The sequence below is a fragment of the Poecile atricapillus genome, chromosome 27 (genome assembly GCF_030490865.1).
Source record: "Poecile atricapillus isolate bPoeAtr1 chromosome 27, bPoeAtr1.hap1, whole genome shotgun sequence".
NCBI classification, from domain to species: Eukaryota; Metazoa; Chordata; class Aves; order Passeriformes; family Paridae; genus Poecile; species Poecile atricapillus.
In genome coordinates this window covers 1,489,222-1,516,659 of record NC_081275.1, presented here as the reverse complement: position 1 = coordinate 1,516,659, position 27,438 = coordinate 1,489,222, and the positions used below count along the sequence as shown (strand labels likewise).

Here is a 27,438-nt window from a genome sequence, read left to right as displayed (position 1 = left end):
CCGGGACTCACCAGCCCACGGGGGGGGTCTCAGGGCTGATCATCCCATGGGGATCCCGGGAATTACCACCCCATGGAAGTCTTGGGAATCGCCACCCCAGGGGTGTTTCCAGCCACAGGAGTCCCAGCAGTCACTGACCCACGGGGGTGTGAGGGATCACCCCTCCACACTGGCATTTCCTGGGATTTCCCTCTCCCACCCCCAGCTCTGCTCCCTCAGACCCCCGGAGCAGCTCTGCCCTCTCTCCCCCACCCTTGGGGGGCAGGAACGTCCCCCCCCCCACCCCAAAATTCCAGACAAGGCCTCAGCATTTCCAGACACTTTAATGGACACGACAGCGATCCCAGGCTGGGATCAGTGTTATAGCACACCCCCATTCCCGAGGCACGGGGCTGGGAGTCCCCAAAATCCTCCTTGGAGGGTCCATCCCACGCTCCTCCTCCTCTGGCTGATCCCAGAGATCCCTGATCACAGCTGGAACGCCGCTGGGATCTTCCCAAAGGAGCACAAGGGACTGGCAGGGCCTCAGTGCCAAACCTCCAGTCCCTGACCGCCCATTCTGGAGCTGATTCCATGGGAATTGTGTCCATCATCCTCCAATCCCTTATCCTGGGGGCTCCCCCGGCCAGGGAAGGAATTGTTTCTCCATTTCCAGCCTCAGTGATTCCCAGAGCTCCGGCCCGGGGGAGGCTCCGTGGCTCCCCCCGTGTCCCGCAGCCGTCGGATGTGCTCGTCCAGGAGCGCCGTGAGGTGAGCGGGACCCCGCTGGAGCAGGGAGGAGGTTTGGGAGGACAGCAGGGACAGGGCTGCCACCGTCTGTCCCTGGGACACCTCCAGGGACGGCAGCCGGGCGAAGTTCTCCACTCCCTGCCGGCTCAGGATGGTGCCGTCGATGCAGGCGCCTGGAAAAGGGGAGCTCGGGATGGGCATGGAATGTTCCAGACCTTTGGGAAGGGACTGCTCGGCCCTGCAGGCTGCCCATCCCTCCTCTGCATGGACACAGCTCCCTCAGGGGGAGTCATTCCCAGTCCTGGGCTCTCATTCCCAGCCCTGGGCTCACATTCCCAGTCCTGGATGAGCCTCCCAAGTGCTGGGCCCCCATTCCCACCCCAAACCCCCATTCCCAACCCCAAACCCCCACCCCAAACCCCCATTCCCACCCCTAAACCCCCATTCCCACCCCCATTCCCACCCCAAACCCCCATTCCCACCCCAAACCCCCATTCCCAGCCCCAAACCCCCATTCCCACCCCCATTCCCACCCCAAACCCCCCATTCCCACCCCCATTCCCACCCCAAACCCCCATTCCCACCCCCATTCCCACCCCAAACCCCATTCCCAGCCCAAACCCCCATTCCCACCCCAAACCCCCATTCCCAGCCCCATTTCCACCCCAAATCCCCATTCCCAGCCCCATTCCCACCCCAAACCCCCATTCCCAGCCCCATTCCCACCCCAAACCCCCATTCCCAGCCCGTCTCCGCGCTCCCAGCCCAGCTCAGGCTCTCACCCAGCAGCACGACCTGCGGGACTCCCTTCAGCACCCGCAGCATCTCCCTGGCGCGCGCCTCGGGGCTCACCAGCAGCACGTTCCGGCACACGAACAGCGGCAGCAGGCTCCTGAGCTCGGACTGCGCCAGCACCGGCCGGATAATCTGGGATTGAGGCATGGATGGATAATCTGGGATTGAGGCATGGATGGATAATCTGGGATTGAGGCATGGATGGATAATCTGGGATTGAGGCACGGATGGATAATCTGGGATTGAGGCACGGATGGATAATCTGGGATTGAGGCACGGATGGATAATCTGGGATTGAGGCACGGATGGATAATCTGGGATTGAGGCATGGATGGATGGATAATCTGGGATTGAGGCATGGATGGATGGATAATCTGGGATTGAGGCATGGATGGATAATCTGGGATCGAGGCATGGATGGATAATCTGGGATTGAGGCATGGATGGATAATCTGGGATTGAGGCATGGATGGATAATCCCAGGATGAGGCATGGATGGATAATCTGGGATTCAGGCACGGATGGATAATCTGGGATTGAGGCATGGATGGATAATCTGGGATTGAGGCATGGATGGATGGATAATCTGGGATTGAGGCATGGATGGATAATCTGGGATTGAGGCATGGATGGATAATCTGGGATTGAGGCATGGATGGATAATCTGGGATTGAGGCATGGATGGATAATCTGGGATTGAGGCATGGATGGATGGATAATCTGGGATTGAGGCATGGATGGATAATCTGGGATTGAGGCATGGATGGATAATCTGGGATTGAGGCATGGATGGATAATCTGGGATTGAGGCATGGATGGATAATCTGGGATTCAGGCACGGATGGATAATCTGGGATTGAGGCATGGATGGATAATCTGGGATTGAGGCATGGATGGATAATCTGGGATTGAGGCATGGATGGATAATCTGGGATTGAGGCATGGATGGATAATCTGGGATTGAGGCATGGATGGATAATCTGGGATTGAGGCATGGATGGATGGATAATCTGGGATTGAGGCATGGATGGATAATCTGGGATTGAGGCATGGATGGATAATCTGGGATTGAGGCATGGATGGATAATCTGGGATTGAGGCATGGATGGATAATCTGGGATTCAGGCACGGATGGATAATCTGGGATTGAGGCATGGATGGATAATCTGGGATTGAGGCATGGATGGATGGATAATCTGGGATTGAGGCATGGATGGATGGATAATCCCGGGATGAGGCACGGATGGATAATCCCGGGATGAGGCTCAGGAACACCGGGATGCCCCGTGGGGAGCGGGGCTCACCTCGTTGAGGATGAATTTGAGGTGGATGTTGTGCTTGCGCAGGAAATGCCGCAGCGTGGCCACGTCCTCGTCCGGCAGGGAGTTGAACTGGCACACGGCCACCATGCGGCTGCCACGGAGACACTCCTCGGCCTGGCGGCGCAGAACCCGCGCGTAGCCGTCCTCCTGGAACGGGAATGGGGGATTGGGAACAGGGAATGGGGGATTGGGAACCTCCTGGAACGGGAATGGGGGATTGGGAACAGGGAATGGGGGATTGGGAACCTCCTGGAATGGGAATGGGGGATTTGGGACTGGGGAAACCCTACAGCCACAGGACCTGCGCGTAGCCGTCCTCCTGGAACGGGAATGGGGGATTGGGAACCTCCTGGAACCGGGAATGGGGGATTTGGAACAGGGAATGGGGGATTGGGAACCTCCTGGAACGGGAATGGGGGATTGGGAACCTCCTGGAACCGGGAATGGGGGATTTGGAACAGGGAATGGGGGATTGGGAACCTCCTGGAACGGGAATGGGGGATTGGGAACCTCCTGGAATGGGAATGGGGGATTTGGAACAGGGAATGGGGGATTTGGAACAGGGAATGGGGGATCTGGAACCTCCTGGAACGGGAATGGGGGATTGGGAACCTCCTGGAACGGGAATGGGGGATTGGGAACCTGCTGGAACGGGAATGGGGGATTGGGAACAGGGAATGGGGGATTGGGAACAGGGAATGGGGGATTTGGAACCTCCTGGGACAGGGAATGGGGGATTGGGAATAGGGAATGGGGGATTGGGAACCTGCTGGAACGGGAATGGGGGATTGGGAACCTCCTGGGACAGGGAATGGGGGATTGGGAACCTCCTGGGACAGGGAATGGGGGATTGGGAACAGGGAATGGGGGATTGGGAACCTCCTGGAACTGGGAATGGGGGATTTGGAACCTCCTGGAACCAGGAATGGGGAATGTGGGGAAGGGGGATGGCGTGAGACCCCGCTGTGATCCCACAGCTGAAGGTGCTGGGGGGAGATGGTCCCAAGGGTCTCAAGGTGTTCCCATGGACCTCAAGGTGTTCCCAAGTGTCTCGAGGTGTTCCCATGGACCTCAAGGTGTTCCCATGGATCTCAAGGTGATCCCACAGATCTCGAGGTGATCCCATGGATCTCAAGGTGATCCCATGGATCTCAAGGTGTTCCCATGGATCTCAGGGTGCTCCCATGGATCCCAAAGTGTTCCCATGGATCTCAAGGTGTTCCCATGGATCCCAAAGTGTTCCCATGGATCCCAAGGTGTTCCCATGGATCCCAAGGTGTTCCCATGGATCTCAAGGTGTTCCCATGGATCTCAGGGTGTTCCCATGGATCTCAAGGTGTTCCCATGGATCTCAGGGTGTTCCCATGGACCCCAAGGTGTTCCCACAGATCTCAAGGTGTTCCCAAGGGTCTCAAGGTGATCCCATGGACCCCAAGGTGATCCCATGGACCCCAAGGTGCTCCCACAGATCTCAAGACTCCACATGGGGACTCCCCTTGCTCCCAGCACCTCCCAACCCACAGCACCCCACACCCTGTGCAGGCCAGGCCGGGCTGTGTCCCCCCGCCGTGTCCAGAGCCTCAGGACCCCCTCCCGGTGCCGGTGCCGGTGCCGGTGCCGGTGCCATGCCTCACCTGCCGCGGCTCCTCGGTGGCGTGGCGGGGCCGGCAGCGCGGGGGCACGGGCGGCCGCGGGGGCAGGAACTCGGTGAGGGCCAGCAGCTTCTGCCGCTGCAGGTGCATCGCCTTCCAGTGCCGCGTCACCGCCTTGGAGCCGCGCCGCAGCAGCTGCAGGGCTGGCAGCCAGGCTGCGGGACAGCGCTCAGAACCGGAACCGGGACTGGGACCGGGACCAGAACCGGGACCAGAACCGGGACCAGAACCGGAACCGGGACAAGAACCGGGACCAGAACCGGGACCGGAACCGGGACCAAACCGGCACCGGAACCGGGACCAGAACCGGAACCAGGACTGGGACCGGGACCAGAACCGGGACCAGAACCGGGACCGGGACCAGAACCGGGACCAGAACCGGAACCGGGACCGGGACTGGGACCGGGACCAGAACCGGGACCGGGACCAGAACCGGGACCGGAACCGGGACCAGAACCGGCACCGGGACCAGAACCGGGACCGGAACCGACACCGGAACCAACACCGGAACCAGGACCAGGACCGGCACTGGGACCGGCACCGGAACCGGCACCGGGATCGGCGCCGGAACCGGCTCCAGAACCGGAACCAGCACTGCTACTGGAACCGGCATCGGAACCAGCACTGGCACCAGAACCGGGACCGGAATCGGCACCGGGACCGGAAACGACACTGCCACCGGAACCGGCTTCGGAACCGGCACCGGCATCGGAACCGACACCGGTACTGCCACCGGAACCGGGACCGGAACCAACACCAGAACCGGCATCGGAACCGGCACCGGAACCGGCACCGGGCGCTCCCCAGCGCTGCGGGACTCCCGGCTCCGGCCCTGCCCCAACCCCGCTCCCATTCCCGGTCTGTGCCCGTTCCCTGACCCGGTCCCGATCCCGTCCCCGTTCCCATTCCTGTCCCGTCCCCATTCCCGTTCCAAATCCCGGTTCCTGTTTCAGTCCCTCTCCCGTTCCCATTCCAGGCCCCGTTCCCGTTCCCGTTCCTGTCCCAGCCCCGTTCCCGTTCCATATCCCACTCTCTGTCCTTCTCCCGTTCCCATTCCCGTTCCCATTCCAGGCCCCTTTCCCATTCCCTCTCCCTTTCCCATTCCCGTTCCCAGTCCCATTCCTGTCCCATTCCTGTCCCGTTCCTGTCCCGTTCCCGTCCCGTTCCCGTTCCCAGTCCCGTTCCCGTCCCGTCCCGTTCCCGTTCCCGGTCTCTCACCCCGCCGCCATCGCGTCCCGCCGCCTCCCAGCGCCGCCATCTTGGCGCAAGGGCTTGTGGGAAGGCGGAGGAGCCGCCACTTCCGGTGCTCCCCGTCTCCATAGCAACGGCGCGGCCTGCGCGGCTCCGAGCCCCCCAAAGTGAGGGAACGGAGCCCCAAAACCGGGGAACCGCTCCCGGTGAGCCCCAAAACCCTGGGAAACCGCTCCCGGTGAGCCCCAAAACCCTGGGAAACCGCTCCCGGTGAGCCCCAAAACCCTGGGAAACCGCTCCCGGTGAGCCTCAAAACCCTGGGAAACTGCTCCCGGTGAGCCCCAAAACCCGGGTAACTGCTCCCGGTGAGCCCCAAAACCGGGGAACCGCTCCCGGTGAGCCCCAAAACCCGGGGAATCGCTCCCGGTGAGCCCCAAAACCCGGGGAAACGCTCCCGGTGAGCCCCAAAACCCGGGGAAACTGCTCCCGGTGAGCCTCAAAACCCTGGGAAACTGCTCCCGGTGAGCCCCGAAACCGGTGAACCGCTCCCGGTGAGCCCCAAAACCCTGGGAAACTGCTCCCGGTGAGCCCCGAAACCGGTGAACCGCTCCCGGTGAGCCCCAAAACCCGGGGGTCTCTGGGATCCCCACACCGGGGCTCCTGCTCCCCCTGCTCCCCTCAATTCCAGCACCACAATCCCCCTGGATTATTGGGGTGGGGGTCCCAGCACTGCCCCCATCCCAATTCCAGCACCACAATCCCCCTGGATTATTGGGGTAGGGGTCCCAGCACTGCCCCCATCCCAATTCCAGCACCACAATCCCCCTGGATTATTGGGGTGGGGGTCCCAGCACTGCTCCCCTCAATTCCAGCATCACAATCCCCCTGGATTATTGGGGGTGGGGGTCCCAGCACTGCCCCCCATCCCAATTCCAGCATCACAATCCCCCTGGATTATTGGGGGGTCCCAGCATTGCTCCCCTCAATTCCAGCATCACAATCCCCCTGGGTTATTGGGGTGGGGGTCCCAGCACTGCCCCCCTCAATTCCAGCACCACAATCCCCCGGGTTATTGGGGTGGGGGTCCCAGCACTGCCTTCATCCCAATTCCAGCACCACAATCCCCCTGGATTATTGGGGAGGGGGTCCCAGCACTGCTCCCCTCAATTCCAGCACCACAATCCCCCTGGGTTATTGGGGTGGGGGTCCCAGCACTGCTCCCCTCAATTCCAGCACCACAATCCCCCTGGATTATTGGGGAGGGGGTCCCAGCACTGCCCCCATCCCAATTCCAGCACCACAATCCCCCTGGATTATTGGGGGGTCCCAGCATTGCTCCCCTCAATTCCAGCACCACAATCCCCCTGGATTATTGGGGGTGGGGGTCCCAGCACTGCCCCCCATCCCTGCCATCCTGACACCCCCAATCCGCAGCTTTTTCACCCTCTTTTCCCTCAGACCCCCACCCGAGGAGGGGACAAGGACCCCCAGGTCACCCCAGCCATGGCTGAGCAAGGGGACAGCTCGTGTGGGGGTGAGTGAGACACTGGGAGGGGACATGGATGTGTGTGTATATATATATATATATATGTATATGTGAAAAACGAGGTTCACATCGTTTTTATAGAATTTAAAAGTTTAATGAAAAAAAGGCAATTAGGAGAAAAAAATAAATGAGACACCCAGCTGTATTTGTATACTTTACTTTATTTTTTCTCCTAATTGTCTTTTTTATTAAACTTTTAAATCCTATAAAAACGATGTGAACCTCGTTTTTCACACCCGGAATCCCCACAGCCCCCGAGGGGACACGGCCAGGAGCGACCCTGAGCGACAGCCTCGTCACCACCCTCATCTGGTGAGGATCCCACACAGCCTGGGCTGGCAGGGAGTGTTATGAATGTGTGAATTTGGGGTTCAGGACACCCCAAAACCCTCCCTGTGTGTTCCTTTAGCTCCACAGGGGTGCTGCCCACCTCCACCCTCCGCTTGGATCGGGAGAACATCTCCTGCATCGGGAAACTCCGGAGGATGGCAGAGATCCACAGCCTCTACCTGCAGCAGGTGTCACAGCCCCGCTTCTGCTCCCGTTTTCCCTCCCCAAAACCCAGAAGGGAACGGTTTTCCTCCCTCCAGGAGGATTTTCTCCCCCTCCCAGACCCACCCTGGAGGTCTCTCCCCGTTCCCTCCCAGACAATGCTGACCCCACTGGAATTCTGGTGTTTCCAAACCCAACCTGAGGGTGCTCAGGGTCCTGAATTTTGGGGTCTCTCCATGTCCCCCCCCACCCCATTCCCTGTCCAGAAGCTCCTGTGGGACGTCGTGTTGCCTCCAGCATTGGTTGGAGCAATCCCAGAGCGTTCCCAAAATGCGATTTTTCACGCAGCAGACAAGAAAATAAAAAACCCCAAACAAAAAACACGCTGGGGTTTTGCTATTTTATTTCCCAGAACCAAATTGAGAAGATGGAGAATTTGGAGTCTTTTCCCAACCTGAGGTACAGCAGCTCCTGCTCCCAGAGATTTCCATGGATTCTCTGGGAAAAAAAGTGGGATGAAATTCCAGCCCTTGGGACCAAGTGGGGCTGTGACATCCTCCCCTCCTCATCCTCCCTGTGCCCTCCAGGTTCCTCTGCCTGGCTGGGAACCGCATCCAGAGGGTGGAAAACCTGCAGGCCCTGCCCCACCTGAGCGCCCTGGACCTGTCCCACAACCAGATCCGGGTGTTGGACACAGGTGGGGAGCAGGGACGGATCCAGGGGGCTGCCAGGATCCGTGGAATTCCCATTCCCGCCCTCCCTGCCTCAGTTTCCCCGGGCGTGGGGGTGAAACGCTGCTTTGGGAGTTGCCTGGGGAGGGAGGGGAGTGCTGTGGGGGGGGTTTGGGGGGAGCAGGAATTTGGGCTGGAGGGGCTCAGCTCCCAGCTCAGCTCCCAGCTCAGCTCCCAGCTCAGCTCCCAGCTCTGTCATTCCCTTTATCCCGGCAGAGGAGCTGCCCCGCAGCCTCCGGATCCTCGACCTGGCCGGGAACGAGTGCAGCCGGCAGGACGGATACAGGTGGGGCAGGAGGGGGAGAACAACCCCCCCAAAAACTGGGAGAAGCCTCGGGGTGACCAAATTGTGGCCTTTCAGTACCTCCAAGAGAGCTGGGAAAGGGACTTTGGACAAGGGATGGAGTGACAGGACAAGGGGACGTGGATTCCCCTATTGGGAAGGAATTCCTGGCTGGGAGGGTGGGGAGGGGATGGAATGGAATTCCCAGAGAAGCTGTGGCTTCCCCTGGATCCCTGGAAGTGTGCCAGGAGAGTTTTGGAGCACGCTGGGGTAGTGGGGTGCATCCCTGGATGGAACTGGATGGGATTTAAGGTTCCCTTCCCACCCAAACCATTCCATGAAATACCAATACCTGTCCCACCAAACCCTGGGGATGTGAATTCCTGCTCTCCAAATGCCGAGGATGTGAATCCCTGCTCTCCAAACCCCAGGGATGTGAATCCCTGCTCTCCAAACCCCAGGAATGTGAATTCCTGCCCCCCAAACCACAGGGATGTGAATCCCTGCTCTCCAAACCCCGGGGATGTGAATTCCTGCTCCCCAAACCCCAGGGATGTGAATCCCTGCTCTCCAAATTCTGGGGATGTGAATTCCTGCTCTCCAAACCCCAGGGATGTGAATCCCCACTCTCCAAACCCCAGGGATGTGAATTCCTGCTCTCCAAACCCCAGGGATGTGAATTCCTGCTCTCCAAACCCCAGGGATGTGAATTCCTGCTCCCCAAACCCCAGGGGTGTGAATTCCTGCCCCCCGAACCCCAGGGATGTGAATTCCTGCCTCCCAAACCCCAGGGATGTGAATTCCTGCCCCCCGAACCCCGGGGATGTGAATTCCTGCCCCCCAAACCCCAGGAATGTGAATTCCTGCCCCCCAAACCACAGGGATGTGAATCCCTGCTCTCCAAACCCCGGGGATGTGAATCCCTGCCCCCCAAACCCCAGGGATGTGAATCCCTGATCCCCAAACCCCAGGGATGTGAATCCCTGCCCCCCAAACCCCAGGGATGTGAATTCCTGCCCCCCAAACCCCAGGGATGTGAATCCCCACTCTCCAAATCCTGGGGATGTGAATCCCTGCTCTCCAAACCCCAGGGATGTGAATCCCTGCTCTCCAAACCCCAGGGATGTGAATCCCTGCTCTCCAAACCCCAGGGATGTGAATTCCTGCCCCCCGAACCCCAGGCCAGGCTCCAGTGGGCTGAGGGAGGATGGAACACCCACTCCCAATCCCACGGCTGCAGAGAATTTGGCTTTTCCTTGTTTTTTTCCCGCAGGGATCTGGTGGTGGCAGCCCTGCCCCACCTCCTGCAGCTGGATTCCCAACCAATCCATGGAGACACGGCTCGGGAAGAGGCAGGAGGAGGCTCCTGCAGCAGCAGCAGCGAGGAGGAGGAGGATGAGGAGGATGAGGAGCTGTTCCCTGAGCTGAGGATTCCCTTCACCGTGGACAAAGGTGCCCGGACGGGGACAGGACACGCGGCACTCTTGGTCTGGCAGTGCCACATCTCCTGGAATTCCCGTCCTGGCAGATTTCCTGCTGGATGTGCACCGGGAGCTGGCCGGGCGGGCGCGGTGGAGGCGGAGGAAGAGCCTGGAGGAGCACCGGGCGCGGCTGGAGGAGCTGCAGGAGCTCCGGGCTCTGCTGCTGGAGCCGGGGCAGGGCCAGCTCTGTCCCCAAGGGGCACAGCTGTCACCTCTGCCAGCATCCAGAGTGTCCCAGCGAGCTCCTGGCGCCATCCAGCCCCCAGGCAAGGCTCTGGAGAAGGAGCCTGGTGCCAAAGGAGCGGGGAATGGGCAGTTATCCCAAATATCCTGCAGCAGCAGCAGCAAGGAATAAAGTCATTATTCCCACCCCAATCCAGCTGGATGTCACCCTACAGCCATCCTGAGGGGCTGGAAATGGGGGAAAAGCGCACAAGGAGCTGTGGGGAGGGCTCCCAATCCCATCCCATATCCCTGTCCTTCCCCCAATCCCATCCCATATCCCTGTCCTTCCCCCAATCCCATCCCATATCCCTGTCCTTCCCCCAATCCCATCCCATATCCCTGTCCTTCCCCCAATCCCATCCCATATCCCTGTCCTTCCCCCAGTCCCATCCCATATCCCTGTCCTTCCCCCAATCCCATCCCATATCCCTGTCCTTCCCCCAGTCCCATCCCATATCCCTGTCCTTCCCCCTGCACCTCATTCCAGGCCGTGCCCACCCCTCCAGGGTAAACTGGGGGCTGGGACCCATGGAGGGAGCCAGGAAGGGTCAGGGTGAGACTCTGGGAATGTTTTGGGATTCTGGGAATGTTTTGGGACTCTGGGAATGTTTTGGGACTCTGGGAATATTTTGGGACTCTGAGAATGTTTTGGGACTCTGGGAATGTTTTGGGATTCTGGGAATGTTTTTGGACTCTGGGAATGTTTTGGGACTCTGGGAATGTTTTGGGACTCTGGGAATATTTTGGGACTCTGGGAATATTTTGGGACTCTGAGAATGTTTTGGGACTCTGGGAATGTTTTGGGACTCTGGGAATGTTTTGGGACTCTGGGAATGTTTTGTGATTCCCTACCCATGGAAAATGCGGTGGAGGAAGCCGAGCCCACCCACCTGTGTGGGGTTTAGGTGTAAAACTTCATCTCGGCCTCCACGCAGTCGAAGAAGAGGTCAGCCAGCTCCTCGGGGCAGGGGGACACGGAGCCCTCCAGCAGCTCCCTCATCCCCTCCAGGCCCTGCTGCTCCAGCTCCCGCAGCGTCTGCAGCAGCCGCTGGCCCCGCTCCTGGTGGGAGCAGGGTGGGATCAGAGAGCTCAGGGAGTTTGATCCCATTGGAGGGTGGGGAAGGGTGTGTGGGGTGTGTGGGGTGTGTGGGGTCTGTGGGGTCTGTGGGGTCTGTGGGGTCTTTGGGGTCTGTGAGATCTGTGGGATCTGCGGGGTCTGTGGGGTCTGTGGGGTCTCTGGGCTCTCTGGGCTCTGTGGGGTCTCCAGGCTCTCTGGGCTCTCAGGGCTCTGTGGGGTCTCAGGGCTCTGTGGGGTCTCTGGGCTCTCTGGGCTCTGTGGGGTCTCTGGGCTCTGTAGGGTCTCTGGGCTCTGTGGGCTCTGTAGGGTCTCTGGGCTCTGTGGGCTCTGTGGGGTCTCTGGGCTCTGTGGGCTCTGTAGGGTCTCTGGGCTCTCTGGGCTCTGTGGGGTCTGTGGGGTCTCTGGGCTCTCTGGGCTCTGTAGGGTCTCAGGGCTCTCTGGGCTCTCTGGGCTCTCTGGGCTCTCTGGGCTCTGTGGGGTCTCTGGGCTCTGTAGGCTCTCTGGGCTCTGTGGGGTCTCAGGGCTCTGTGGGGTCTCAGGGCTCTGTGGGGTCTCAGGGCTCTCAGGGCTCTCTGGGCTCTCTGGGCTCTCTGGGCTCTGGGTACCGGCTCCTGCTCCATCATCTCCAGCGCTGCCTGGTGCCGGCGGTACAGCTCGTGCCGCCGATCCACGGAGCTCAGGAATCTGGGGATCTGCTTGGCGGGATCCTGCAGGAACGTCGGGGATCTCACCTGCGGCACCGGCTTGATGCCGGCCACGAACACGAAGGGCTTGAAGACAGATCTGGAGGGGACACCGGGATGAGAGAGCAGAATTCCCGGGAATGCCACATCCCTGTCCCCACCTCGGCCCCACCTGGAGGGGTCAGGGGTGGCGGTGAAGAAGTGGACGCAGGGCAGGGCGGGGTCGCGGGGCAGCACGGACACCATGCTGCCGGCCGTGCGGAACCCCTCGGCGTCCATGCAGATCCCGCTGGCCTTGTCCCGCAGGATGGACATCAGCGTCTCTGCCGTGATGTGACCTGCAGGGACAGGCAGAGCCACCTCGGTGTGTGGGTGGCTGTCCCCACCCCGGGCCCTGTGACTGGGAACTGGGGATGTGCCAGCACAGGAACAGCCTTTGGGGAGCTGTGGATGGGTATTCCTGTCCCTGTCCCCATCCCTGTCCCCATCCCTGTCCCATCCCTGTCCCATCCCTGTCCCATCCCTGTCCCCACCCCTGTCTTGTCCCCATCCCTGTCCACATCCCTGTCCCATCCCTGTCCCCATCCCTGTCCCCATCCCTGTCCCATCCCTGTCCCCACCCCTGTCCCCATCCCAGTCCCCATCCCTGTCCCATCCCTGTCCCATCCCTGTCCGCATCCCTGTCCCCATCCCTGTGCCATCCCTGTCCCCACCCCTGTCCTGTCCCATCCCTGTCCCTGTCCTGTCCCATCCCTGTCCCCATCCCTGTCCCTGTCCTGTCCCACCCCTGTCCCACCCCTGTTCCACCCCTGTCCCCATCCCTGTCCTGTCCCATCCCTGTCCCTGTCCTGTCCCATCCCTGTCCCCATCCCTGTCCCTGTCCCCATCCCTGTCCCCATCCCTGTCCCCATCCCTGTCCCCATCCCTGTCCCATCCCTGTCCCCACCCCTGTCCTGTCCCATCCCTGTCCCATCCCTGTCCCATCCCTGTCCCCACCCCTGTCTTGTCCCCATCCCTGTCTCCAGTGCTTCCACAAGAGCTCCTTGCCAGTGTGGAAGCAGCCCTTGGGGAGCTGTGGATGGATGTCCCCACCCCTGTCCTGTCCCCACCCCTGTCCTGTCCCTGTCCCTGTCCCTGTCCCTGTCCCTGTCCCTGTCCCTGTCCCTGTCCCTGTCCCTGCCCCCCTTCCAGTCCCTGTCCTGTTCCCATCCCTGTCCTCATCCTCATTCTTGTCCCCGTTCCTGTCCCCATCCCCACTTGTCGCCATCCTGTCCCCATCCCTGTCCCCCTCCTGTCCCCCTCCCTGTCCCACCCCTGTCCCACCCCTGTCCCCAATCCTTATCCCATCCCTATCCCATCCCTATCCCATCCCTATCCCATCCCTATCCCATCCCTATCCCACCTCTGTCCCTGTCCTGTCCCACCCCTGTCCCTGTCCCCCGTCCCTGTCCCATCCCTATCCCATCCCTGTCCCACCGCTGTCTCACCCCTGTCCCAATCCCTGTCCCACCCCTGTCCCTGTCCTGTCCCACCCCTGTCCCCACCTGCGTGCTGCTGCAGCAGCTCTTTCCCGGCCTGCAGTCTCGCCTTGGCCGCCTCCATGCGCGGGGGCTGCTCCTCCAGGGAGAACGCTCGCCCGAAGCTGAACTCCCCGTCCCCGCTCCACCAGCCCTGGCTCCGCGCCCGCTCCCGCAGCCCCGCGTGCTCCGCCGTGATGTCGCTGCCGATGCTCAGCTGGTTGGAGATGTTGCGGCTGCCCTCTGTGCCAGCCGGGGCCGAGGGGTCACTCAGGGGTCACTCAGGGGTCACCCAGGGTCACTCAAAGTCACTCGGGGTCACCCAGAGTCACCCGGGGTCACTCAGGTCACTCGGAGTCACTCAGGGTCACTCGGGGTCACCCAGGGTCACTCAGGGTCACTCGGGGTCACCCAGAGTCACCCGGGGTCACTCAAAGTCACTCAGGGTCACTCAGGTCACCTGGGGTCACTCAAAGTCACTCAGGTCACTCAGGGTCACTCAGGGGTCACACAGGGTCACTCAGGATCACTCGGGGTCACTCAGGGGTCATTCAGGGGTCACTCAGGGTCACTCGGGGTCACTTGGGGTCACTCAGGGGTCACTCGGGGGTCACTCGGGGTCACTCAAAGTCACTCGGGGTCACACGGGGTCATTCAGGGTCACTCAGGGGTCACCCGGGATCACTCAGGGTCACTCGGGGTCACTCAGGGGTCACTCAGGGGTCATTCAGGGTCACTCGGGGTCACCCAGGGTCACTTGGGGTCACTCGGGGTCACTCAGTGGTCACTCAGGGGTCACTCAGGGTCACTCAGGATCACTCAGGGTCACTCAGGGTCACTCAGGATCACTCGGGGTCACTCAGGGGTCATTCAGGGGTCGCTCAGGGTCACTCAGGATCACTCGGGGTCACTCAGGGTCACTCAGGGGTCACTCAGGATCACTCGGGGTCACTCAGGGTCACTCAGGGTCACTCAGGATCACTCGGGGTCACTCAGGGGTCATTCAGGGGTCACTCAGGGTCACTCAGGATCACTCGGGGTCACTCAGGGTCACTCAGGGGTCACTCAGGAGTCACTCAGGGTCACTCAGGGTCACTCGAGGTCACTCAGGGTCACTCAGGGTCACTCGGGGTCACTCAGGGGTCACTCAGTGTTCACTCAGGGGTCACTCAGGGGTCACTCAGGGGTCACTCAGTGTCACCCCCTGCTCCCAGCACGCCCGGTCCCCGCTCACCGCGGATCCTCTGCGCTGCCCAGTAGTGGCCGGCGGTCTCCAGGAGCCAGGCCTCGCTGCGGTCGGCCAGCAGGAAGCTGTTGTGGTACACGAAGGGCACCGGATCCTCCTTGCAGCTCCCGCCTTGGCCGTGGCGCTCCAGCAGAGCCGTGATCACCTCCAGAGCCTCCCGCGCTGAGCTGCCCCGCTCCAGAGCCAGCCTGCGCCCGCAGCGCCCGTCACACAGCGCCAGGGGTGGGACAGCGGGGACAGCTGTCCTCGCCATCCTCACCGTCCATCCTCAGCATCCATCCTCAGCATCCTCATCATCCATCCTCAGCATCCTCATCATCCTCACTGTCCATCCTCAGCATCCTCATCATCCTCAGCATCCTCATCATCCTCACCGTCCATCCTCAGCATCCTCATCATCCTCAGCATCCTCATCATCCTCACCGTCCATCCTCAGCATCCTCATCATCCTCAGCATCCATCCTCACCATCCATCCTCATCATCCTCAGCATCCTCACCATCCTCACCGTCCATCCTCAGCATCCTCATCATCCTCAGCATCCTCACCATCCATCCTCAGCATCCTCATCATCCTCACTGTCCATCCTCAGCATCCTCACCATCCTCATCATCCTCAGCATCCTCACCATCCATCCTCGCCATCCTCACCGTCCATCCTCAGCATCCTCATCATCCTCACCGTCCATCCTCAGCATCCTCATCATCCTCACCGTCCTCATCATCCATCCTCATCATCCATCCTCACCGTCCATCCTCAGCATCCTCGCCATCCTCACTGTCCATCCTCAGCATCCTCGCCATCCTCACTGTCCATCCTCAGCATCCTCACCATCCTCACCATCCTCACTGTCCATCCTCAGCATCCTCACCATCCTCACCATCCTCACCATCCATCCTCATCATCCTCAGCATCCTCACCATCCATCCTCACCCGCCTCACCGTCCATCCTCAGCATCCTCACCATCCTCACCATCCATCCTCAGCATCCTCACCGTCCATCCTCAGCATCCTCACCATCCATCCTCATCATCCTCACCGTCCATCCTCAGCATCCTCATCATCCTCACCGTCCATCCTCAGCATCCTCACCATCCTCACCATCCATCCTCAGCATCCTCAGCATCCTCAGCATCCTCACCCTCCTCACCCTCCTCACCGTCCATCCTCAGCATCCTCACCGTCCATCCTCACCCTCCTCACCGTCCATCCTCAGCATCCATCCTCATCATCCATCCTCACCATCCTCACCATCCTCACCATCCATCCTCACCATCCTCACCGTCCATCCTCACCATCCTCACCATCCTCAGCATCCTCATCATCTTCACTGTCCATCCTCACCATCCTCATCATCCTCACCATCCATCCTCATCATCCTCACCGTCCATCCTCACCATCCTCACCGTCCATCCTCATCATCCTCACCATCCTCACTGTCCATCCTCACCATCCTCATCATCCTCAGCATCCTCACCATCCATCCTCACCCTCCTCACCATCCATCCTCATCATCCTCATCATCCTCACCATCCATCCTCATCATCCTCACCATCCTCACTGTCCATCCTCACCATCCATCCTCACCCTCCTCACCGTCCATCCTCATCATCCATCCTCATCATCCTCATCATCCTCACCATCCATCCTCATCATCCTCACCATCCATCATCACCATCCTCACCGTCCATCCTCACCATCCTCCCCCTCCTCCCCCTCCTCATCCTCCCCCTCCTCACCTCACCAGGTCCATGCCCAGCAGTGCCTCGTTCTCTCCCGTTGGCTCTCGGCTCCACACTCCCTCGTTGCCGGCGCAGACGCCGCAGTCGTTGGCGCCCATCTCGGCTCCCCAGAGCCAGGCGGGGCGGCTCAGCACCACGGCGTGAGTGCGCTCCACCTGCTCGATCTCCAGGTACGTGCACTGCGGGGACACGGGGGACATGGCGGGGACACCGTGGGGACACTGTGGGGACACCATGGGGACAGCGTGGGGACACTGCGGGGACACGGGGGACATGGCGGGGACACCGTGGGGACAGCATGGGGACAGCATGGGGACAGCGTGGGGACACTGCGGGGACACAGTGGGGACACTGCGGGGACACTGCGGGGACACGGGGGACACGGCGGGGACACCGTGGGGACAGCATGGGGACACAGCGGGGACAGCATGGGGACAGCGTGGGGACATTGTGGGGACACTGTGGGGACACCATGGGGACACGGAGGGGACACCGTGGGGTCATCGTGGGGACACTGTGGGGACACAGCGGGGACACCATGGGGACAGCATGGGGACATTGTGGGGACACTGTGGGGACACCATGGGGACACCATGGGGACACTGTTGGGACACCATGGGGACAGCATGAGGACACTGTGGGGACACCGTGGGGACAGCATGGGGACATCGTGGGGACACTGTGGGGACAGCATGGGGACACCGTGGGGACAGCATGGGGACAGCATGGGGACAGCATGGGGACACAGTGGGGACATTGTGGGGACACAGTGGGGACATTGTGGGGACACAGTGGGGACACTGTGGGGACACAGCTGGGACACCATGGGAACACCGTGGGGACAGCATGGGGACAGCATGGGGACACGGCGGGGACACAGCGGGGACAGAGCGGGGACACGGCGGGGACATGGCAGGGACACAGTGGGGACACGGCAAGGACACAGCGGGGACATGGTGGGGACACTGGGGACATGGCAGGGACACTGTGGGGACACTTAGGGGACACAGAGGGGACACTGGGGACATGGTGGGGACACTGGGGGACATGGCAGGGACATGGCAAGGACACTGTGGGGACACCGTGGGGACACCTGGCACGCTCAGTGCTCTGTCCCTGCAGCCACCCTGTCACACAGAGGTGACACCTGGCACACTGGGGGTGGCACCTGTCACACTGGGGGTGGCACCTGGCACACTGGGGGTGCACTGATGGGGGACCCAGAGGTGACACCTGACACACAGAGGTGACACCTGGCACACTGGGGGTGGCACCTGGCACGCTGGGGGTGCACTGATGGGGGACACAGAGGTGACACCTGTCACACAGAGGTGACACCTGGCACACAGAGGTGACACCTGTCACACACTGCCCTGTCCCTGCAGCCACCCCAGCCCGGGTTGGGGACACACAGCGGGGGTGACCTGACGCGCTGACCCCTACAGCCGCTCCGGCCACAGCGCCCTCTCACCTGGACTTTGTCCCCAGCTCGGTGGGTGGCAGCGGGGACATAGACGATCTCCTGCACCTCGTCTCGGGGACGATCGGCGTTCTTGCCGAAGATGACAGCGGGGGACGCCGTGTGGGGTGGCAGGGCCACAAAACAGTCACAGGACGAGGGCACGGGAACCTCCCCTGCCATCCTAAACTGGGGCAGGGCGGGCACCGAGGGCGATGTCAACCCCCTGTCCCTGCCCTGGGGGTGTCCCCAGAGCCCCTCCGGGGCGGGATGGGGGGGTCTGGGGACAGGAAGAGGTGCCCGGAGCTGGGGGGACATCAGGGACCCCATGGCGGGGTGGGCACCCAGGAGAATGTCCCCCCCCGTCCCCGTCCGGGATGTGTCCCCAGGGTCGCTGTGGGGTGACACGGAGGGGCTGTGGGGTGACACCGAGGGGCTGTGGGGTGACGCGGAGGGGCTGTGGGGTGACACCGAGGGGCTGTGGGGTGACGCGGAGGGGCTGTGGGGTGACGCGGAGGGGCTGTGGGGTGACACCGAGGGGCTGTGGGGTGACACCGAGGGGCTGTGGGGTGACACCGAGGGGCTGTGGGGTGACACGGAGGGGCTGTGGGGTGACACGGAGGTGCTGTGGGGTGACACCGAGGGGCTGTGGGGTGACACGGGGGGGCTGTGGGGTGACACGGAGGGGCTGTGGGGTGACACCGAGGGGCTGTGGGGTGACACGGAGGGGCTGTGGGGTGACACCGAGGGGCTGTGGGGTGACACCGAGGGGCTGTGGGGTGACGCGGTCGCTGGAACTTGGGGGACATCTGGGACCGCAGGGCGGGGTGAGCTGGGGGTACCCCCCACCCCGGGACCCCGCAGCTCCGCACCGAACGGAGCCGCCCCCCGCGCAGCCCCGGTAACCGGGACCCCCCAGCACCGACCGCGGAGCGGACCCGCTCCCTCCCTCCCGGCGCCGGTAACCGGGACCCCGCGGGCCCTCCCGTCCCCACGGACCTGCCGCTGCTCCCGCACCGCCGCCGCTGCCCGAGCCCGCCCCGGCCCTCCCTGGCCAGCCCCGGACTTGCGACGGCGGCGCCCGGTGGCCGGAGGCCGCACGGCGGCAGCGGCGGGGACCGGCACCGGCACCAGCACCGGCACCGGCACCGGCTCCGACAGTGACACCGACACCGGCACCGACACTGGTACCGGCACCGACACCGACACCGGCATCGACACCGACACCGACACCGACACCGGCACCGACACCGGCACCGACACCGACACTGGTACCGACACCGACACCGACACCGGAACCGGCACCGACACCGGAACCGGCATTGAAACCGGCACCGGCACCGACACCGGAACCGAGTCCAGCACCGGCACCCGCGTGGGTCGGGGGCGTTCCCAAAAGAGCTCAGGGACGGGAATCCAAATTTTCCTCCCGTGGGGCAGGGACGGGGGACCCGGGTGTGTGCTGGGGGGGGTCCCGTGGGTCAGAGCCCCCCGTGGGTCAGAGGTCAGAGCCCCCCGTGGGTCAGAGCCCCCGGTGGGTCAGAGCCCCCGGTGGGTCAGAGCCCCCCGTGGGTCAGAGCCCCCCGCAGCCCCGTGGGCAGCCCCCCACCCGGCCCGCGGTGTCCGGACGGAGCTGCCGACCAGCGCCCGCCCCGCACGCCCGAGGGGAGCAGGGTGGGACCCTCGTGGGGCGCTGGGCTGGTCCCCACCCGTGTCACCCCCACACCCCGCAGCCTCCGTCCTGAGAAGCCTTGGAGAGGCCGGGGTGGGGGCGCGGGGCTGCACCCCTGAGCCCCCTGCTTTGGGGTCGGGATGTCGGACCCTTGAGACCCTTGAAATAAATTATTTGGGGTCAAAATGCCGGACCCTCAGATCCCTTGGCAGGGCTGATTTGGGGTCGGGGTGCCAGACCCTTGGATCACTTGACGGGGATAATTTGGGGTCGGGATTCCAGACCCCTGAGCCCCTGGGCAGGGCTGATTTGGGGTCGGGATTCCAGACCCCTGAGCCCCTTGCCAGGACTGATTTCGGGTCGGGATTCCAGACCCCTGAGCCCCTGGGCAGGGCTGATTTGGGGTCGAGGTGCCCGAGTCCCTTGACAGGGATAATTTTGGGAGGTGCCAAACCCTTGAGCCATTTGACGGGGAAAATTTTGGCTCAGGGTGCGGGACCCCCGTGTCCTTCGGCAGGGATGGAGCCGGAGAGCCGGAGCGTGGAAAACACGCGGCGTTTATTCCAGTACAAAACCAAAAACCCCACAGCCCCGCAGCCTCTTCACAGCACAAACGCTCCCCTCGCAGGGCCGGGGGGCACCCCCCGGGCCACCCCGCTCCATCCCCCCGCCCGCAGCCGCCCCCCAAGCCCCGCCGGGCCGGTCCCTCCCTGCCCCGGGGAGGCGGCCCGGGGGTGGGTGGGGGACGCGGCGGTTCGGGGCGCGGGGCCGGGATCCCCACGCCGCAGCAGGCTGGACTGGTTTCCCGGCCGCCGTCCCTCCCCACCCGGTTTTACAGCCTTCATTGCCCCATCGCGGCAGGCAGAGCCCCGGGGGTGCGGGGGCTGAGCGCACCTGGGGGGGCTGAGCGCACCTGGGGGGGGTTGAGCGCACCTGGGGGGGGTTGAGCGCACCTGGGGGGGCTGAGCGCACCTGGGGGGGCTGAGCGCACCTGGGCCCCTCCCGGCTCTGAGCTCGCTGAGGCTGAACCCCGAGTCCCCACGGACCCCCGGCCCATCCGTGGGGTGCCCCAAAAGGCCGGAACCCCCCAGCCAGATGCTGCTGGAGCCGGGCTCGGCCGCTAAAATCCCGTTGGTGCGACCCGGTGGGACATTGGGGAGGGTCCTGAGCCCCCCACCCCGGGGTCCCCTCGGGAGGTGAAATCCCATTTCGGGACCACCGAGGGGTGAATTTTGTGCTGGAAAAGGCAAATGCCGGAGTCGGGGACGTCCTTCGAGAGCTGCGGACAGCCCAGGTCACCCGAGCCCCGCGCAGGGACCGAGGTGGCCGTGCCGGGGCTGGGGACGCGTCCTCGCAGACCCCCCCAGCGAGACTTCACCTCGTGCTGGGGGGTCCCGTCCCTGCCCCACGGCGCGGGGGGGCTGCTGCCAGCCCCTCACTCATCCATGGGGACAGGGACAGGGTTGGGGACAAGGATGGGACCCTCGGAGGGGGTCCAAGCCGTCCCCATCCGCACAGCCCACGGCCACAGCTTCGGCCTGGGGACATCCGCTCTGCCCGAGCGGCAAAGCCTGGCTTCACCTTAATAAAATTAAAATAATTAATAATTAATAATTAATAATAATAATTAATAATTAATAATAATAAAACACTCAAAACCGAAGGCCTCGGGGCGCCCTCTGGGGCACGGACCCCGCTCGACTTCACCTCTACCCCTTCCCCCCTGACCTCGGGGTGCTCCGAGCCCGGGCAGCCCCCGATGCGGCCCCCCCAGAACCCCCAGGATGGGGCCAAACCAGGGGATCAGCCGCCCCCCCGCACCCCAAATTCCTCCCCCCCCTCCCCAGATTCCCAACTGGTTTGAACTGGTGTTGGCTGGGGGGCAGCGCCGGGGGGACCCCCGGGTGCCTTGAGCAGCCAGTGACCCCCACCCCACCCCAAAATCCCCCCCTCCCCAGGTCCCGGGTTTAGCGTCTCCTTCTGTGTCCGAGGGGTTCTGCCAAAATCGGGGTGTAAGACCCCAAAAGATCTAAAAACCGAGATTCGCGGACCCCCAGCCAGGGGTGCGGGACAAACACGGGGTGCCCTGGGGGACAGGGGGGCGACCCCAGGGGAGGAAAACTACGGGGACCCTGGTGGGGGAAGCCCCGGGGGTGTCCCCGGGAGGTGCAGGGACCTGGGAAGGGACAGAGATGGGGTCCCCGGGGGGACGGGCAGCATGCACGGGGGGCCAGGCAGAATTCCCTGGAATGACGGGATCCCGGGGAGGGACGGCTACGGGACCACGGGGGGACAGGCAGCATGCACGGAGGGGACACGGGGGTCCCTGAGGGGACGGGGGGGGGATGGCTGCGCTCCCCCAGAAGGGACAAGGGGACACCGGCAGCTCTCCGGGGGTGGGGGATGCCCCGCAGGGAGGGGCGGGGGTCTCGGGGCGGCGGGCGGGCAGCGCGGCCGTGCCAGGCCGGAGGAATGCGGCCGTCCCGGCTCTCCCGGGCCCGCGGCCGCCCCGGTGCTTCCCGCCCGGGGCCGCGGCGGTGGGTGTGGGAAAGCTGCAGGTGTGCGCTTGGGCAACCTCCCGCCGCTCGCCGCTCGCCCGCCGCGGCCCCCGCAGCCCCCTGAGCTCCCCACGGCTCACATTCACGCAGGACTTCTATTTTTTTTTTTCCCTCCCCGTTTTAGCCACGATTCAGGCCAAAAATGGGTTTCACATCCTCAAACCCCACAAACAAAGCGGGGCTTCAAGGAGTGGGGGAGCCCCGCCAGCTCAGCGTTCCCACACGGGGCAGGGGGATGTCGCCAGCCCCCGACCCCCCGCGTGTCGCCCGGGGGTGACGGTGCCCCCAAAACCTCGTGGGCGACGGGAGAACGCGGCTGGCACGGGGTGGGGGCTGAGCCCGGGGGTGCCACAGTTCGGAGGGGACCGTGGGGAGGGGGCCGGGGGGGCTGCAGCCGCCCTCCCCGAGAGGAGGCTCCCGGCTTTCTCCTCTCCTCTCTCCCTTTCTCCTTCTCCTTCCTCCCCTTTGGGCTGGACGTGCCCGGGCAGCTCCCGCTCCTTCGGCTCCCATTGATGTTCCTCCCAAACAGCCCCGCCGCCTGCCAGCAGCCTCCCGAAAGAAAAAAAAAAAAAAAGATTTGGGAAGCCGGGGGAGGATGAGGGTGGGGGGGTGGAAGGAGGGAGAAGCGGGGCGGGAGAGCGGGAGCGGGACAAGTGAAACCGCCGCGGGGCAGCTCCGGCTGCGGCGCTCCCCAAACGCCGCGCCGGGGGACGGGACCGCGCCACCAGCCCCTGTCCCCGGCCTCGCCACCGCTCCCGGCACAAGGTGCCAGCCCTGCGCCCACCCCCTCCCCAAATCCCTTCGGAGACCGGCCCCGAAGGGTCCCCCCGGCCCCCTCCCCACCTCCATCCGTGTCCCCCACCCGGGGCTCAGCGGCTCAGTTTGTGGGGGCGGCCGTGCCCCCCTCCGGCTCCCTCTTGCCTCCCTTGGCGGCCGACGGGTCCCCGGCGCTTTTGCCCTCGGGTTCGGCCCCGTCCTTGCCCCCGTCGTGCGTCTTCATGTGCTTGCCCAGGTGGTCGCTGCGCATGAAGACGCGGCCGCAGACGGGGCAGGAGAATTTCTTGGCGCCCGTGTGGGTCTGGAGGTGCCGCTGGAGCTCGTCGGAGCGGGTGAAGCGCTTGCCGCAGAAGAGCCAGTTGCACACGAAGGGCCGGTCGCCGCTGTGCCAGCGCAGGTGGGCTTTCAGGTGGGAGGTTTTGGCGTACGCCTTCCCGCAGCCGGGAATGTGGCAGTTGTGCAGGTGCTTGCGCTTCACCCCCTCGGGGCACGGACCCCCCCTCTCCGCCTCCTGGCAGTTGGGGCAGCGGCACGCCGCCTGCCCCCCGCCCCTGGGCACGGCCCGCCGGGCCCCCTTGGGCCGCCCCCCGCCCTCCGCCTCCGGCCCCCGCGGCTCCGGGGGCCCCTCCAGCGCCTTCACCCCCTCGGCCGCCAGCAGATGCTGCGCGGGTGGGGGCAGCAGGTGAGCGGGGGGCGCGCAGAGCTGGTGCTCGGCCCCGCCGTACCCCCCCAGAGCCGCGGGCAGCCCGGGGTGCGCGGGCACCTGCAGCCCCCCGCCCTGCCCGGGGGGCAGCTCCATCCAGCTGGCTCCGGCGTGGAGCTCCCACCAATTGACACCTCCGCTCTCCTCGCCGGGGGCGCCGGGGTGCGGGGGACGAAACCAGGGCTCGTAGGGATGCGCCATGTCCGGGGCGGCCGGCAGCAGCTTGGCGTAGGCTCCGGGGGCGGCGGGGCCGTCGGGGGGCAGCTCTAACCTCGGGGGGCCATGGGGCTCGTAGGCGCCGGGGGCGGCGAAGGCGGCGTCGTCGGGCCCCGGCAGCGGCAGCTCGGGCGGGGGCAGCGGCGAGGCGAAGTCGGGGGCCCCCGGGGCGGCGGGGCCGTGGGGCTGGAAGGGCTGGAGCGGCTGCAGGTCCAGGTGGGTCGGGGAGGCGCGGGGCGCGTCCGAGGGCTGGGATCCCAGGGAGCCGCAGACCGCCGTCAGCATTGCGGGGCGCACAGACCTGCGGGGCCAAGCGGGGAGGGGGGAGAAGAGCTGTGAGAGGAGGGGGACACAGCTCTGCACTCCCCTCCCCAATCCCTGCGCGCAGCGGCTGCCGAGGTTTGGGGGGTCGCTGAGCCCCCTGCGACACCGCCGTGACACCGGGATGGTGGCAGCAGTTTGGGGGGGGACACCCCTTCCACCCTCCCCTGCGGACCCTGGGCCAGCCGCTGGTGCCGGCGGGTGACGGGTGCAGCCCGAAGGGGTCGGTGCCTCATTCCAAAATCCAAGGAAACCTCCGACATCTGCTTTGTCACCTCCCCGACTGCGTCCCCCCAACACTGCCCGGGACCCCAGGGGGACGTAGGTGACCCCCCAAGCCCGTGCCCCAACCACGAGGGGACAGAGCAGTCCCCACGGGGGGACACGGCAGTCCCGGGGGGACACGGCAGCCCCGAGGCCAACCTGTCTCTCCCTCATCCCAGGCGGGCTGGGAATCCCTCAGGGCCTCAGGGCCCGGCTGGGAGCCCTCGGGCTGTTTTTGGGGGGGCTGCACCCCCGGGCTGCTCGGCAGCGGGATGAGGCAGCGGAGCCCTGGGCAGCGCTTTGAAGCCGGGCTCGGGGCTGGCTCCGCCCGCTGCCCCGAGCCCCCGGGGCACCCCCAGATCTCTGGGGCACCCCCAGGCCCCCGGGGCACCCCCAGACCCCCGGGGCACCTTCAGCCTCCCGGCAGGGCGGCCGTGACTCAGCGGGAGCTGTGCAAACCCCACTGGGGACGGGCCCCACCCCGGTGTCGAAATCCACCTGCCGCCACCGGCTCCCGCCCCCCGGCTTCCCACCGGCGCCGCGGGGCCACCGAGACCCCCCCTCGCTGAAAGCCCCCTCCGCTGTGGCCACCATCGCCTCCTCCCGGCCACCCCCACACTGCTCCCCCCCCCCAGCGCCCCCGCAGGGACAGGGACAGACCCTTGGGGACACCTTTGGGGGGTGCTGGAAGATTTGGGGTGGGGGATGCCCTGAACAGAGGGGCCGCAGCCCCCCAGTGCCCCCCATCCCAAGGCTGTGATTCCAGGGCAGGGAGAGGGTCCCCACAATCCTGCAGACCCCCCCCTTTTCCCCTGCCAGGCGTCACCCAGGAACTCCGGGGGACCCCAAAGATCGGGGTGGGACTTTGGGGGGGTCCCCAAAATCGCCTGGGCGGGACCCACCCGTACCTGTGCTGCCGACACAGGTGGGGGCTCGGCCTCGAGCTGGTGGCAGGATGAGCCCCCCGGGGGGGGCAGCTGAGCAGATTTTGGGGGTCCTGCTCCCCGGTGGGGGCTCAGCTCTGCCCACCCCCACCCTGGGGGCTGTCCCCGCCTCCTGGGGACACGAGCGGGGTCGGAGGGGGCTGGCACTGACGGGGCCCGTGGCTCCCACCCGCACTGGCGCTCAGCGGGGTCCCCCCCAGACCCCCTGCACCCCACGAGCTCGAAATCGGGGCTCAGACCCACAAAACGTCACGGGGCTTTGGGGTGGCAGCTGGCACGGACAGATGTGGGGACAGAGGGACGTCCCCCAGCCCCCCCCGGACCCCCACGGGAGGGGAAGGGACCCCTCCGTGCGCTCCGTGCTCGGTGCCACCCCATCTGATCCGGCACCCCAACGATCCCCCCTCGGCTCGGGGGTCCCACCGACCCCCCCAGCGCAGCCCCATCGTGACCAGTGGCGCCATTCCCCCATCCCAGCTCCAAACCCGGGGGAAAACCACCGGGATGGGTGGGGGGACGTTGGGAGAACCCCCCCCTCCTCCTCCTCCTCCACGGGCCTGCCTCAGCCAGGCACGGAACCTCCCAGGACATTTTTCCATCCGGGAATGATGACAAAAATCCCCAGGGGCCCCCAGCGTCCTCCCTCCCTCCCTGGCGGGGCTCAGCGACGCGTTGGCCATTTCACCGCAGGGAAACTGAGGCAGCGGCGAGTGAAGCGTCCCGTGAGTCACGGCCCGGGCTGGGCAGAGGCGGCCCGGCCCCGTCTCCAGCTCCGCCGGTGCCTCGCCCCGCGGCGGGGCCGGCCGGGCGCCGCTGCCCCCCAGCTCCGGGAGCCCCGACGGGGGGAACGGGGGTGGCGGCGGGGGCCGGGCCCGGGGGCTCGGGGGATGCCGTGAGCCCCGGGGGATGCCCCGGGGCCGGGGGGACGCTGCGGGGTCGGGGTTGTCCCCACCGCCCGAGCCACGGCAGCGCTCCCCGAGCCCCAGCGGGGCTCCCCGGGGTTTTTTTTGGGGAGGGGGGGAACGGGGCCGCACCGGGGGCGGCGGGGACGGGGAGGTCGGTCCAGCCGGTCCAGCCCCTCGCAGGACTCGGCACCGGCGCGGGGGGTCGGCAGCACGGGAGGGGTCTCGGTCCCGAGGGGAAGGGGGTAGCGCTGGAAATCGGAGCGGGGCGGCGGGGGGACACAGCGCGGTGTCCCGGGAGCCCCGGGGCTCGGTGGCCAGCGGACGCGGCGGGGTGGCGAGCAGGGACTTGCCGGGGCCGGAGCGCAGCGGCCGCATCGCAGCCGTCGGTCAGGGCAGCCACGTCCCCGGGACCATCCCGGGACCATCCCGGGGGTGCCGAGCCCGGTAGCACCGGGCGGTACGTACGGGTCTAGCGGCAGCGAGGTCCCGGCGGCTCCGTCCTCATCGGCGGGGAGCGGGCGCTGCTTCCCGAGGGGACCCCGAGGGACCCGCGCGGCTCCCCAGGGACGGGGCACCCACTGGGCCGGGCGAGCAGGAATGGCCGGGTCCCAGCCCGGCCGCCGGCTCTTCCCTCCGCCCCCCCGCCCAGCTCCACCCCCGGCCCCGGTGATTTTAACCCTTGGAGGCAGAGCCGCGGCCCCGCCGCTTGACAGGAGCCGGCTCCGGTCCCAGGATCCGGCGGATGAAAGCGGAGGGAGGGGACGGGAAGTTCGCAGCAGACACCGCAAACAGGGGGGTAATTAAAGAAGAAAGCAACAACCGCCTCCCTCCCGCGCCCGTGGCCGCCTCCTCCTCACACCGCCACCCCCCCCGGGGACCCCCGGGCGCCCCTTCTGTCCCCACCCCC

General features: G+C 64.8%; 4 protein-coding genes across 6 annotated transcripts; 1 reads left to right on the top strand and 3 right to left on the bottom strand.

The window, feature by feature from the left end:
• Window positions 1–307: 307 nt before the first annotated feature.
• MRPL10 (mitochondrial ribosomal protein L10) lies at window positions 308–5,804 on the bottom strand. The gene is made up of 5 exons (XM_058858220.1): window positions 5,717–5,804; window positions 4,481–4,653; window positions 2,829–2,993; window positions 1,512–1,656; window positions 308–902 (listed from the first exon to the last, which is right to left on the bottom strand). Exons 1-5 carry the CDS (start codon window positions 5,754–5,756, stop codon window positions 658–660), a joined length of 768 nt encoding a protein of 255 aa, XP_058714203.1. The 5' UTR covers window positions 5,757–5,804; the 3' UTR covers window positions 308–657.
• A 1,300-nt stretch (window positions 5,805–7,104) lies between these two features.
• Window positions 7,105–10,577, top strand: LRRC46 (leucine rich repeat containing 46). Its single transcript, XM_058857615.1, is given in 8 exon segments — window positions 7,105–7,223; window positions 7,487–7,547; window positions 7,645–7,753; window positions 8,140–8,186; window positions 8,315–8,424; window positions 8,675–8,744; window positions 10,015–10,285; window positions 10,287–10,577. Coding segments are annotated over 8 exon segments (990 nt in total). The 5' UTR covers window positions 7,105–7,192.
• SCRN2 (secernin 2) lies at window positions 10,375–19,251 on the bottom strand. 3 transcript variants are annotated; one of them, XM_058858105.1, is made up of 9 exons: window positions 19,171–19,250; window positions 18,184–18,360; window positions 16,710–16,891; window positions 14,960–15,159; window positions 13,753–13,968; window positions 12,381–12,546; window positions 12,131–12,308; window positions 11,338–11,507; window positions 10,375–10,509 (listed from the first exon to the last, which is right to left on the bottom strand). In XM_058858105.1, the coding sequence occupies exons 2-8, from the start codon at window positions 18,352–18,354 to the stop codon at window positions 11,349–11,351; spliced, it is 1,272 nt and encodes a 423-aa protein (XP_058714088.1). In that variant the 5' UTR covers window positions 18,355–18,360; window positions 19,171–19,250; the 3' UTR covers window positions 10,375–10,509; window positions 11,338–11,348. The 3 variants fall into 3 exon arrangements, with proteins under 3 accessions (XP_058714088.1, XP_058714086.1, XP_058714085.1); XM_058858103.1 differs by having other exon boundaries at window positions 10,417–10,552; window positions 18,184–18,355; window positions 19,171–19,251; XM_058858102.1 differs by having other exon boundaries at window positions 10,417–10,552.
• A 4,027-nt stretch (window positions 19,252–23,278) lies between these two features.
• Window positions 23,279–27,129, bottom strand: SP6 (Sp6 transcription factor). The gene is made up of 2 exons (XM_058858094.1): window positions 26,997–27,129; window positions 23,279–24,398 (listed from the first exon to the last, which is right to left on the bottom strand). Exon 2 carries the CDS (start codon window positions 24,380–24,382, stop codon window positions 23,279–23,281), a length of 1,104 nt encoding a protein of 367 aa, XP_058714077.1. The 5' UTR covers window positions 24,383–24,398; window positions 26,997–27,129.
• Between the last annotated feature and the right edge of the window lie 309 nt (window positions 27,130–27,438).